The sequence below is a fragment of the Cricetulus griseus genome, chromosome 2 (assembly GCF_003668045.3).
Source record: "Cricetulus griseus strain 17A/GY chromosome 2, alternate assembly CriGri-PICRH-1.0, whole genome shotgun sequence".
In the NCBI taxonomy this organism is placed as follows: Eukaryota; Metazoa; Chordata; class Mammalia; order Rodentia; family Cricetidae; genus Cricetulus; species Cricetulus griseus.
In genome coordinates, this window is record NC_048595.1 from 19,230,382 (window position 1) to 19,244,458 (window position 14,077).

Here is a 14,077-nt window from a genome sequence, read left to right on the forward strand (position 1 = left end):
TATGCCTGCTCTTCCTGCAGCTTCCTCACAACGCTGTTGCTGCTTTCTCAGAGTCCCCAGCCTCTGGCCCTAATCTAGGGATTAGGGAATGTGTGGGCATACCTGGCACAACAGCACACAGCCTCTGCCTGCTCCCAGCCACCAAAAGGCCTGCAGCCACTTTCCTTAAACCCTCTCAGTCCCAAGTTCCCACAGTAGACCTGGGAGGGTGCATGTGGGCATAGAGATAAACACAGGGCATGAGGGAAGCAAGAGTGAGCCCCCTATCCTGATGCCAAGAGGGGGACAATCCCTGACCTGTCTGTTGTCCTCCCTGGGATCCAGCCTGACTGTGGTAACAAGAGGAAGAGGGTGAGGATCCCAGACCAAAATAGACACTGGCCTCACACTACCAGTTTTCAAGGATGGACTTGTGTCCTTGGCATTGGAAGAACCAAATCTAGGGACAAAAATCCCACCTAGCAGGGGCCTTTGATTCCATCATGTTGTTTGTTTCAAGACAGGGTCTCACTATGTAGCTCTGGCTGTCTGTGTAGACCAAGCTGACTTGAACTCACAGAGATCTGCCTGCCTCTGCCTCCCAAGTGCTGGGATTAAAGGCGTGGGCCTCCACTGCCCGGCTTGATTCCATCATCTTTAAGTTACGCATTTATGAAATAGATATGGCCTCTCATTCCCCAGGGGCTAGACACCCAGAGACACAGGAGCACTCAGTTACATGAAGAGGAGAAAAGCAGGGGTGGAGGAGGGTGGGGGATGAGAGGGGGTAAAAGGGGTGGGGAATGACTTGGAGGCTTGAGTGACTCTAGAGGGGAGGTGCTTGTCCCACTCATGGCTCAAGTCCCCATGGCAGAGCGGGAAGCCATCCGAAGGTCAAGCCACAGGCCCTGGGTCACACCTGTAGGTCCAGGTCAGGAAATGAAGAAGAAAAAGTCAAGAGGAATGAAGGTCAAGGGCCCTGGGGGATCAGGAGGCCCTGAAAATGGGCCCTTTGGCTCCGTGCTTCCAGCACTCCAGAGCTAGATGCACACTTTTATTTACTTTTTAAACATTTCACCTTTTTTTTTTTTTTTTTTTTTTTTTTTGGTTTTTCGAGACAGGGTTTCTCTGTGTACCTTTGGAGCCTATTATAGCACTCGATCTGGAGACCAGGCTGGCCTCGAACTCACAGAGATCCGCCTGCCTCTGCCTCCCGAGTGCTGGGATTAAAGGCATGTGTCACCAACGCCCGGCTCACATTTCACCTTCTTACTCATTGGATGTTCACTTTTGTTTATTTATTTATTTATTTATTTTTGGTTTTCGAGACAGGGTTTCTCTGTGCAGCTTTGGAGCCTATCCTGGCACTCGCTCTGGAGACCAGGCTGGCCTCGAACTCACAGAGATCCGCCTGCCTCTGCCTCCTGAGTGCTGGGATTAAAGGCATGCGCCACCAACGCCCGGCCATACTTTTATTTTTAAATTATGTTTACATCCATGTGTCTGTGTGCAGATATGTCAGGCACCCATGGAGTCCAGAAGATGGTATTGGAGACTCTGAAGGTAAAATTACAAGCAATTGTGAATCACCAGATTCGGGTTCTGGGAAGTGATGTCAGGCCTTCTGGAAGAGCAGCAAATGCTCTTAACCACTGAGCCAGCCATCTTGTCAGCACCAAATGCACACATTTTTGACACCCAGACCCTACATTGGCCTTCTGCATCAATTCCTGAACTCCTCCCCACAGCCCTGACAGAGGTGTTATTGTCTTGTCCCCTTTGGCAGAGGAGGGGAGAGATCTCCAGGGCTACATGAGGCAGAGGGAGGGCCCACAAGTCTGGGTTCCTCATCCAGCCCTCCAGAGCTCCTGCCCCTGCCCTCCTCCTCTTCAGGGTTTCTCCTACCTTGAGGCTGACATCATTGTTGCTGCCCTGATCCTGAGCAAGGTTAGGACAGCTCTGGCCGCCCCAGGGCCTGGGAAGGAAGCACAGGGGAAAAGAATAAGCAGAATTCTGCTGTCCCCACACCTGCCACTGAGTCTAGAGGCCCCTCCTGAATCTAACCCAGGGCCCAGGCTCTGCAGGATGACCCACTCAAACCTTTGGAGGAGGCCTACCAACAGCCTCATCTGCTTCCTTCCCCATTTTCCCAACACACAGACACACACAGACACAGGCTTTCTCTCTCTCCAACACACAGACACAGGTTGTTTCTCTCTCTCTGTCTCTCTCTCTGTCTCTCTCTATCTCTCTGTCTCTCTCTCTGTCTCTCTCTCACACTCACACACACACACACACACACACACACACACAAGAGAACAGTGCCCTGATGAGTTTAGAGCTTCATGTTTACCAAGAGCCTCTGGGTGCCAGGCTTAACTCTAGGGTCTATGCCTATCTGATCACTTTCAGGCCTCAAAAATATCAGTTCCTATGTACTTTAGGTAAGAAAAACAGAGGCTCAGAGAGTCAAAGTCACTTGTTCAGACTTGTCACACAGCTACTGAGCCTTAGAATAAAGTTGCTGTGACCAAGCTGGGCATTGGTGATACATGCCTTTAATCCCAGCACTTGGGAGGCAGGAGGATCCCCGTGAGTTCGAGGCCAGCCTGGTCTACAGAGCAAGTGCCAGGATAGGCTCCAAAGCTACACAGAGAAACCCTGTTTCAACCTCCCCCCCCCAAAAAAAACAAAGTTGCTGTGACCATCCTACTCCAAAGATTAAAGACTGCATTAATGGGAGAAAGATTTACAAGTGTGATAGCAGCCCTCTGTCCCTCTCCTGAGCAATCAGCAGGGATCAGAGGCCTGTGCCTCCTTCAGGGTCCTAGTCCCACGGCTGGTAAGAACGGGGTCCAATTGTATCCAGAGTGTACGTGTATCATCATGCTGGCCCTGTGTTCCCTCTCCTGTCCTCCTCACTCCTGACTCACCTGCACCCCAAGCCAGCCTCCTCCATGAGTGTGGAGGGGTGTGGGGAGAAGCTATCAGGCCTATAGGGCAGGTTTCTGCCAGACAGGGTAAGGGAGAGGGCGTGTCTTCCAGGTGGGTGTGGGCACCCTAGGGCACTCAGGCTTCCAGGCACGGAGTGGCTGGGCCCTCCCCACTTTAAGGTGAGAGAGCAATGCAAACCCCTCCCCTCTGCCCCCACCACGCCCTCATCCCTCCTGAGCCAGCAGGCCCGAAGACAGCTGCGTCATGATAAGATCTGAACAAATTGCCCAGTAACTGCATAGACGTATAAACACCCAACACCTAGCACTGTCAGCACGCCCACACACTCTGCTCAGGCAGGGCCATATGAGCTACGTGGGCCTCTGGGATCTTCACTATTCCCTCAAAGCCATCAGGCTCCGCCATCCACAGGGCAGGCTACTCATCCTTCAAACAACCTCCATGAAGGGCTCAGAGAGGCAAAGGAACTCCCTCATGCTACTCAGCCAGCAGGCTACTGTGGGTTGAGCAGCCTGCCATCATGGCTTTTCCGTCTGGCCATCTCCATAGCAACAGAGCTTTTGGAGAAGTGAGTTCAGAAGTCAGGCAGCCAAGGGGTGTGTCACAGCTTCACCACTTCCCAACTGTGTGACTTTAGGTAGGTGACTTCACTGCTCTGAAACCCAACTTCCGGGTTTGAGTCACATGGGATACATGGCTCACACCGCTCACAGAACATTCAGGGGAGGCAGGGAGCAAGGGGCATACGAAGGTCCATTGTGGGTACAGTCTAGAGCTATCTCCAGGTCCCAAGATGACAGGAGAGACCTATGTGTGGCGTCTGAGGACAAATGCAGTGCAAAGACAGCACTAGAATCTGTCAGACTCACAACAAAAGACCACAAAGGCCAGAGAAACATTGATCCGGGATGTGGGAACCAAAGTCCACAGCGTTCAGCAGAAGGAGGTACTACTGGGCAGAAAATCGTTGGTTAGCAGCTTGTCTGACAGGAAGTTATCAAAGTTGCTTTAAGTTTAAAAAAAAAAAAGCACAAAAACTGTGCAATGCAATGGAGCTTATTTGCAATCCCAGCACTTGGGAGCCATGGATGCTCTTATATACATGGGGATACCGTATCTTCTAAAACGGAAAAAAAAAAAAAAAAGTCCACGAAGAAATTCCACAGTTCTCAGATCCAAACCATGACACACTGTCACGTGTATTTTTGTGCTCTAAATATTCACATGCTGATTTGAACTCTCATTAAAATTTTATACACACTAGTCCCAGATGCATACCCCTAGGCCAGGGACGCCCCACCCAGCCTTTCTCCATCTCCCCTCACCTATCCCGGAGTCTGGTCTCCTTTGAGATCTTGCCCCTGCGCTCCCTTCGGCCCCTTAGTCCAGTCAAGAGCTGGGCCAGGCGAGCCCCGAAGCCTCTGCGCTGCTCTCTCATGGCGAGATCAAGGTCTGGGGCTTCAGCCGGTGGGGCACTTGGCTGCAAGTGTCACCCGGATCCTCCGTCCAGGCAGCGAAGCGCCTCCTCCGGCCCGTCCCCCTGAGCAAACAGCCGCCTGGCTCCCAAGGGCCTCGGGCGGGACCTGATCCAGATGCTGTCCTGGACCTGCAGGTGCACCTCCAGGGGACCGTGCCCAGCGCTCCCACACCGACCTCCCCTTCCTGAGCTCCTGCTCTCTACTCGGTCCGTCTTGAAACTTCACGCCTCTGGGTTTGTCGGAGGTAGATTTGTGTGAGCACTCGGGGAGTTGGACCTGAACAAAGACAAGAGGAGTCTGGGACCCGCCGGGACCGGGAGCTGGACCGAGCCTAGTAAGGTCCTGGGATTGCTACTGCACTGCATCAGGGAGGGACAGAAAGGGGCCGACGACAATCTCAACTGAGCGGGGGCCTAGCCTGAGGGGTCGGCATCCCTGCACCCCAAAGGTGTGACAAAGGTGAGCTGAACCCTGATCGTTGCTGGAGGGGCGGAAGCCCACCTTGCTATCGCCTGAGGGACTCCCTAGGAGGGTCCTCTCAGTCTCGGAGCTACCTACCACGTGGAGTGGGATTGTCACTCCTTATGAAGATGAGGAAGCCACGCGAAACCAACAGAGGTGCGACTGGAGCCCTGTGAGGCAAATCGGTCAAAGAACCTCACAGTGAGCTGGGCTGGCGGTGGTGGCACACACCTTTACTCCCAGCACTCGGGAGGCAGAGGCAGGAGGATCTCTGTGAGTTCGAGACCAGCCTGGCCTACAAGAGCTAGTTCCAGGACAGCCTCCAAAGCCACAGAGAAATCTTGTCTCGAAAAAAAAACAACAAAGGAACCTCACAGTGGTTAAATGAGTCACTCTTTGTAGCCTTCCTTTATTGTGACTCTAACCTGATCCTTCCTCCCAGGCAGTTTGCTTCCCCACCTGATGCCGCCTGGCTCACGCGTGGAGGAAGGGTACACATGGCACATCTAAGGGGGTCCCGTGGAGACAGGTCAAAGGTTCTTTTGCTGGTTCTTCCCTGTTTGCTGTCCTAGTTGACTGGCTACCCCTTAACCTCTGGTCCTCGTACACAGGGGACGGTATGACTCTGGGTCATGAAAGGACAGGAATATGGGTGTCTCTCTTTTTTCACCCCATCCCGTGGAGGTGGCAGGATTAGTAATACCAGCTGACTGTAATCTCCGCCTTGGCTGAGTAGGAACTGAGATGGAAAGTGGTATGAGGAGCCCAGGGACAACTGGAAAGGTGTTCAGGAAGGAGGGCAAAGTGTCCTGCGTTTGGGCTGCACACAAATCAGTTCTTGCTTCATTCTCCAGGTACTTCCAGGTGCTCTTTGTCCATCAGACCAGGCAGCTAAAGTGGCTGATAATAATCAAACAGCTGCACTCCTCCTGCCTCCAGTGCCCCTCCTCCCACAAGGACACTGCCTTCATCCAGTCCTGAAAGGCAGCACTGTCCAGTGGTGCGGTGAGATGAAGGTCACAGACAAGGAGTGGAACCCAAACCCAGCCTGAGTTAGATGGCTGCATGGACCCACCCCACGTGGCTGTGTGCCCTGCTCTGCTCCCAGGTGAAGTATGGGACCTGGCAGGTGCACGGGAACACCCCTCTCCCCCGGAGATGCTCACGAAGCCTCGACTCAGCAGTGAGAGAATATTTTAATTGCCAACACTCTGTTCTCAGAGAAACCCTAACACCACTGCTCAGACTGGCTGCCCTTGATTTCCCTGGGACACCGAGGAGGACACCTTGACCTGGTCCACATCCCAGCCCATCTTCTCTGATGAAGCTCCCACAAGACCTAGCGGTCCTTGGCGCCACTGGGCAAGGCAGGTGAGAGAGGGGAGGGGTATGTGGGTGTGGGCCAGGCTATGGGGCCGTGGAGCCTGCAGCCTGTGGTGCAGCTTCAGATGGACATGCGCGGTGAAGTGACTGGAACACGCGTTGCACTGAAAGGGTTGGGTACCCGAGTGCAAGCGAAGGTGGGTCTTGAGGTTGCTGGAGCTGCTGAAGCGCTTGAAGCACGTCTGACAGGAACGAGCACTCATGTCATCCCTGCCCTCCATGGCGCTCAGGGCCTCTCCCCCCACCCCCACCCATCCTGGACACACCTCCCCTAACGCATCTCCCCGTCAAGGCAGACCCAGAAGCTTTTCTGATTGTTTCTCCCTGGGACCCACAGCAGGGCGCATTAGAGCCTGGCAGGCAGGGTGGGGGGCGGGGTGTTAGCATTCTCCTTTTATTGCTGTGTGACTCTGTGTGAGTGACTTCCCTTTGAGTTTCTTTCTTTCTCTGTCACTTATAGATGAGCACTGATTCCTAACCTCATTTGTTCGGGAAGACCAAATAAGGTTAATCACTTAGAACCCTGACGCGAGGCACACAGCATCAGTGGGTGTGGTCAGCACTTACGGGGAGCTGGTCAAGCCAGGAACTGACCTTGCATAGTCTTCCCAAAAAGCATGACTAAAAACCAGCGAGAGGGCAGGAGCTCAGAGCAATGAGGCCTCTGGCCAAAGGCCACACAAGTTGGGAGGAGGAACTTGAACAGTGGTCTGACTTTGTAGCTTAGACTCAGAACCAATGACATTGCTCTCATTTCTGCCCCTGTAAAAGGAAGAGACTCCCTGCCTCTGGCCTCCCAAAGAGTGAGAGCAGCCTCAAGGAGCTGCATTGATCCAGTTGTTTTTGCCTGTTTGGATTCTTTGCATACACTATGGCTCCTTCAACCAGCCAGGGAGGTAGGGAAGGGCGAGCATGCTCCCGGTCTTCAACTTCATTGTTCTCCTTGCACAGACCTGCAGCTGTGTTTTCTCCTCCAACACCACATATTCCAGCAGCCTGTCCAGAGCCTGAGCATGCACACACACACACACACATTCTCACACACACACACACACATACACACACACACACACATTCTCACACACACACACACACACACATACACACACACACACACACACACACGCACACGCGCGCACACACACACGCGCGCGCACACACACACATGCACACATTCACACATGCACGCACACGCACACACACATTTACACACACATTCACACACACATTTACACACACATTCACACACACACGCACACACACATTTACACACACATTCTCACGCACACGCACACACGCGCGCACACACACACATGCACACATTCACACATGCACGCACACGCACACACACATTTACACACACATTCACACACACACACGCACACAAACATTTACACACACATTCACGCACATGCACATGCACACACATTCACACACATGCACACGTACACACACATACACAAGCTCTGGACACTAGCCATCTTCCCACCTTCTACCCTCTCCTCTCCATCTTTACTTACTCAGTGAAACAGAGGCCCAGGTGCCACCCCTCCAGGGACCTAGAATCCCTCACCAAGCTGCACGTGTGCATGTGAAGGGGAGAAGGGTCTCACCCGGCACTGGTAGGGCCGCTCCCCGGTGTGCACCAGGTGGTGCTTCTGCAGGTGGGCCAGCTGGGTGAAGCTCTTCTGGCACAGGGCACACTGAAATGGACGCTCCCCACTGTGGACACGCAGGTGGACCTGGAAGAAATATTGCCAGGTACCTAGAATGTCTGACAGGGCCCAGAGTTCACTCCAAATCTCCACCCACACCCTCTGTAGGGTTCGTTGCTGGCATCCAGGACTCTCCATCACCTACCTTTGACACTATCAATACCCAGAACACTCTCATTATTTTGGTCTGCCCTGTAGCGGAGATTCAGGAAGACAAATAAGGGGTTCCCCAGGTGTCCCCTAGAATAGCTATTTAAAGTACAACTCACAGACCAGCAGCATCAGTATGACCTTGGGAACATGCTAAAGATACAATGTCTATGGGCTGGAGAGATGGCTCAGTGGTTAGGAGCACTGGCTGCTCTTCCAGAGGACCTGGGTTCAATTCCCAGCACCCACATGCAGCTCACAACTATTTGTAACTCCAGTTCCAAGGGATCTGACACCCACAGCAAAATGCCAATACACATAAAATAAACAAATTCTTAAAAATGCAGACTCTTGGGCTGACCCCTGGACCAGCTAAGTCATCATCTCTGTGGCTGGAGCCTGGGAATCTACAGGTTTGCCCTCTGTCTGAGTGGTTTGAGGTTAAGGGTTAAGCATCCCTTCCTCAGAGGATCCAGTAGAGCCATTTCCCTGGTAACTGTAACCTGCACACAGCTTGTGGTCTTGGCTAACAGTGAGGGGCCCCTGTTGGATGATCTGTAGGTGACACCTACAGCACCTGGCCTGATTTGTGGGATCCCACTTGAAAACGTTGTTAGTAAGACTGTGGTCTCGTGTCACCAAAACCTACCCATTCCCCCTTTTTGATCTTCAAAAGCAAGAAGGAAGCTTGGCTGGGGACCCAGATAGGATACTGTCTGGGAAAGAGCTTGCTGGTTGATGCCAAGAAACTGAAATTCAAACTCAAACCCGCTAATGTGGTTACCTTGGGATCCTGCCTATTAGGGGCCTCAATTTCCCCATTTTTAACTTAAAGAAAGTGATCTCACAATCTTTTAGGATGGAGGAGACTTAATGTGCACACACCCACACTTTATTTTTTGAGACAGGGCTTTCCTGTGTAACCCTGGTTGGCCTGGAAGTGGATATATAGACCAAGCTGGCCTCAAACCCACTGAGATCTACTTGCCATGGCCTCCCAGGTGCTGGGATCAAAAGCCACCACACCTGGCTTTTATTTTTATTTTTTATTTTTAGATGGTGTGGAAGTCTGAATGAAAATGGCCCCATAGAGCCTGGCAGTGTGGTGCACACCTTTAATCTCAAAACTCAGGAGGCAGAGTTGGGCAGATCTCTGAGTTCAAGGCCAGCCTAGTCTACAGAGCAAGTTCCAGGACAGCCAGACCTATACCAGGAAACTCTGTCTCAAAAAAAAAAAAAAGAAAAAAGAAAGAAAATAGCCACATAGACTCATGGAGAATGGTACTATTAGGAGGTGTGGCTTTGTTGGAGAAAGTGGGTTATTGGGAGGGGCTTGCAAGTCTCAGAAGCTCAAGCCTGGCCAGTGAGTCTCTGTCTCTTCCTGCTGCCAGAGGATCCAGTTATAGAACTTTTGGCTACCTCTCCAGCACCATGTCTGCCTGCATCCTGCCATGCTTGCCCTTAATGGACTAATCCACTGAACTGTGGGCAAGCCCAGCCCAGTTAAATGTTTTCCTTTGTAAGAGTTGCCAGTGCTCATGTTGTCTTGCTGTATCTTCACAGCAATGGAACCCTAATTAAGACCGGTGGAGTCGCCAGGCCTTGGTGGCGCACCCCTTTAATCCTAGCACTCGGGAGGCAGAGGCAGACGGATCTCTGTGAGTTCGAGGCCAGCCTGGTCTCCAGAGCGAGTGCCAGGATAGGCTCCAAAACTACACAGAGAAACCCTGTCTCGAAAAACAAAAAACAAAAAACAACAACAACAAAAAGACAGGTGGAGTCTCATTATATTGCCCAAACTGGCCTTGAACTTCTGCTATCTCCCCTGCCTCAGTCTTCTGAATGCTAGAAAGAAAGTGTGCTCCACCAAACCCAGACGGTGGTCAGCTTATCCTGTTACCCCCCCCCCGCCCCGCCCGGAAGCAAGGGAAAAGGCAAAAGAGTCATTAAAGGGTGAAGGGGACATCAGGACCCCGGAAGCTGATACCTTGAGATTGGAGAGCTGCCCAAAGTTCTTGCCACACTCATTGCACTCATATAGGATTTTACCATTCTTTTTCTTCAGAGGGTAGGGCAGAGTAACGACACCGGCCTGGGAGCCTGGCTGCTTTGCAGGCGCTGCCACACCAGCCTGTCCTGGGGAGAGGGTTGAGGCATCTCTGACCTGGGAGCATAGGGTGTGTCTAGCACTCTGGAAAGCCCCCGAGGAGAAAAGCAGGGGCTTCTCCTGGGTGATCTGGGGCCCAGCTCTATTGATTGTCATAAGCAAGCTGGGTGGGGCCACAATGGGGTATGAGGGGTCTGGGGGCAGCGTGAAGAGGTGCGGACATTGGGCAGAAGATAGGGCCGCGTAAGTGAATAGGTAAGAGGGAGGCAGGAGCAGTGGGTACCCAGGGAAGACTGGGTAGGTGTGGATAGGGAGTTCCTTGGAGATGACAGTGGGAGGAAGCCAGGGCCAGAAGGTCGAGGGACTAGGGCTCTCTCTGTCCATCCTGAAGTCCTGGGAGGAGCTGGTGTGAGGAGGGAAGGATAGGCAGGAGCCTCTTTCCATCTGGTTTGCCATCTCATCTCTGTTCGGTGAGTTCCTGGCTGTGAGTTTCTCACTGTCCATAGAATCTTCGTGCAGGCCTGGTGTCTGGAGCTCTAAACCAGAAAGGAAAGGTGATTAGGCCCGGGACAGTCTAGACTGAACATCTGTTCTCTCTTAAGCCTGCCCAACTCAGAGTTGGGAAAGAACCTGCAAGATGGTGAGGCAACTTGAGCTGGGCACTTCCCTCTAGGACTCAGTTTCCCCACTGCTACTAAGCCTGAAATAAAAGCTTCCAGGGTGCAGAGAGCACCTGAAAATTTCAGGGAGAAAAAAACTGTATAAACAGCCCAGTAGACATCAGGGAAAGGGGTCACATGTATAGCCCAAGAGACATCACAGAGAGGAGTCAAGGGCACAGCTTACCACACGGGGAGGAGAGGTCAAGTGTGCAGATAGGCAAGCTGAAATTTAAGGGAAAGGTCCCAGATTAAATACAGAACATTGGGTGCTATGGAGGGAGCTGATTATCTGCTTGGACCCCCATTTATTTCCTCAATCAAAAATTCTTTTTTGAGAAGACTGGAGAGATGGCTCAGTGGTTCAGAGCACTGACTGCTCTTCCAGAGGACCCAGGTTCAATTCCCAGCACCCATAGGGCAGCTCACAGCTATCTGTAACTCCAGATCCAGAGCATCTGATACCTTCACACCAATGAAGACATAAAAGAGACATAAAAATTATTTTTGAAACAAGATCTTTCTATTATGTAGCCCTGGCTATCCTGGGACTGGCTGTGTAGATGAGGCTGACCTCGAAACCAGAGATCCACCTGCCACTATCTCCTGAGTGCTGGGATTCAAGGAGTGTGCCACCAAACCTGGCTCCCTCAGTCAGTTTTAAGGTGCTGTTTCACTCTGTTCTGTGCTAGAGTCCTGCTGGGGTCCCCCAAATAAAAGATAGAGCAGGTCAGTTCCTGTCCTCTAGGAGGCCTCAGTGTATTCCAATACAACAAAGCTAGAGCAGCTCCAAAAGAGACCCTGCCTCCATAGACAAGCAGAGCGTGTGGATATGCCTCAAGTTGGGGAACTAGAAAAGATAGAGGTAGGACTCAAAGCCCAGTTGTGATCCCCAGTCCAGAGCTCCTGTCATCTATCGTTTTGTTTTGTTTTGTTTTTCGAGACAGGGTTTCTCTGTGTAGCTCTGTAGACCAGGCTGCCCTCAAACTCACAGAGATCCTCCTGCCTCTGACACCCGAGTGCTGGGACTAACGGTGTGAGCCATCACACCTATCTGAGCTATCTGTCTCAGGCAAGGACAGCAGGATCACTGAAGCTTGCTGGCCAGCCTACCTCCAGGTTCAGGGAGAGACCCTGTCTCGGGGGACTAAGGCAGAGACTGAGACAGTAGAACTGTGGACTTCCTCCTCTGACCTCTACATGGGTATGTGTCCAACAGTTACATACACACACCACACACATATGCACACACAAAGATTAATTGGCCAAAATAAACATTTCTACTAAAAAAAAAAAGTAGACAATGAATTGGCTCGATGGATGAGGCACTTGTTACCCAGCCTGACAACAGGAGTTTGACTTCCAGGATCCATGCGGTAGAAGGAGAAAGCTGACTTCTGGAAGCTGTCCTCTGACCTTCATGTCCATGTCCATACTCATAACTAACTAACTAAATGCCAAATGAAAGCCTGCTCTAGTTCAAACATTCTAGGCCAACAGCGTTACCCCCACCTTGATGATCGGTTACACCGGCTGCTATGCTGTTGTCTTGAAAGGTCACACCAGAACCCCAACATTAAATGAGATAAGAAAGTATGCCTGGGGCTCTATACTCATTAGTGACACACGGATCTCAGTCCCTTCCCCATGCCAAAACCTGTGACCCTTTCAACCCACTAACAAAGCTCTCAGGTCCAGCCAGCCCCAGGCCCCAGACTCACTCATGTTTGAGGCATCCTCTCTGAGACCCTGTGGGGTCATGCCCAGGAATGTCTTCTGCAGGGCACAAGGGTCTGAGCCTTGTGGGTAGGCCAGCCAGGAAGATTTAGCTGGTGCCACAGGCAAGGGGCACATCCAGTTGGCCCAGGACAGGTCATGAGTGTCCATTGTGTTTGGAAGTGGCTCAGAAGTGTTGGCTGAGGAGACCCAGGAAGCAGGGAAAAGGCCTGAGGGTCCAGGACTGGCTGTCTCTGGCATAGGTTCGCCTCTAGTTTGGTTTGTAAAGGTAAGGAGCTAAGCTATGGACACCCACTCACCATATCTTTCATTCAAATGGCTCCCCTTCCCTCCTACAACTGTTTCTTTCTCCAAGGGCTTTTTTGATTGACCCTAGACTATCAGCTTGCCCTATACAGCTTGCCCCATTCTCCCTCCACACCCAACTTCTGATCGCCCTGGTGTTATCGTTGTGTTGTTCTGAATAGACCCAAAGTAAACTTGGGGGAAAATCCTCATCCAAGACTGCAAAGGCCACAGGATGCTTCTGAGCCCCCGCTAAAGTCCAAAGCCATGGTCATCCACACATTCTGTGTGGCCTTTCCCTCTTCTTACTTAAAGGACAATCTGAGCCCCTAAATCATATACACAGGGCCTCTGGCACTTCTGCTTAGCCTATTCAGGCATTCCACCCTTCCTTTTAATTGGGCAGACATTTTCAGAGAGAAGGGAATGTCCCACCCTGCCTGGTCATCTTGATAGAGCTGGAAGCCCAGGCTAGGGGATAGGGGGTGTCCTGATCCACTCCGAGCCTTTGTATTGTGGTAACAACCCAACTGGACAGCTGGTGCTCCCTTCATGTTCCCACTACCAGATGGGCCATAGGAGAATCAAAGTGAGCTGTAAAGGCTGGGTTCCAGCACTGGCACACTCACTGTGAGGAGAGGCTGGAAGCAGGTTGCTTTCTTCCTGGCCTCAGTGTCTCTATATGAAAAATGGAGGGCTAAGGACTGGAGATGGAGCTAGTTGGTAGAGTGCACACCTCAAGTGTGTGAGGCTTTGGGTTCAATCTCCAGCAGCACATAAACTGTAATTCCAGCACTCGGGAGGTAGAGGAGGGAGGAACTGTCAGGTCATCTGTGGCTATACAGGGAGGTCAAGGTTATGTGAGACCTTGTCTCAAAATAAAAGTAAATAGAAATGGATATGGTCCTAGCTAATGTGGTCACTGTCTTAGTCCTGCCATGTAGAAGCCAATGACACTTCCATGGAAGGTGTAGGAAGGATATTAAAAGAAGAACAAAGCCCTATGGGGGCTCTGAGGGAACATTCTAGATTCCTTGAGACCATCGAGAATTGGGGAGCCTGCCTTTTCCATAGAGAATGGGACCATAGCAACCAGAGGCTCCCACCATCAGGCTCACCCAGGTAGCTTTTCTGGGAAACATCAGGGTCTTATGAACCTTGCTGTTC

At 51.7% G+C, this 14,077-nt stretch overlaps 2 protein-coding genes across 2 annotated transcripts in view; both read right to left on the reverse strand.

Annotated features, from left to right (window-relative positions):
• Crybg2 (crystallin beta-gamma domain containing 2) overlaps positions 1-3,052 on the reverse strand; it is a 28,808-nt gene extending 25,756 nt beyond the window's left edge. The window contains exons 1-2 of the mRNA XM_035439534.1: positions 2,913-3,052; positions 1,885-1,954 (exon numbers count right to left, since the gene is read on the reverse strand). Coding sequence (XP_035295425.1) covers positions 1,885-1,954; positions 2,913-2,938 — 96 coding nt within the window. The 5' untranslated portion in view covers positions 2,939-3,052. The remainder of the gene's footprint in view (positions 1-1,884; positions 1,955-2,912) is intronic.
• Positions 3,053-4,394: 1,342 nt separating this feature from the next.
• Positions 4,395-12,775, reverse strand: Znf683 (zinc finger protein 683). The gene is given in 6 exon segments (XM_035438645.1): positions 4,395-4,688; positions 6,108-6,140; positions 6,143-6,439; positions 7,871-7,999; positions 10,110-10,765; positions 12,610-12,775. Coding segments are annotated over 6 exon segments (1,575 nt in total).
• Positions 12,776-14,077: the final 1,302 nt, after the last annotated feature.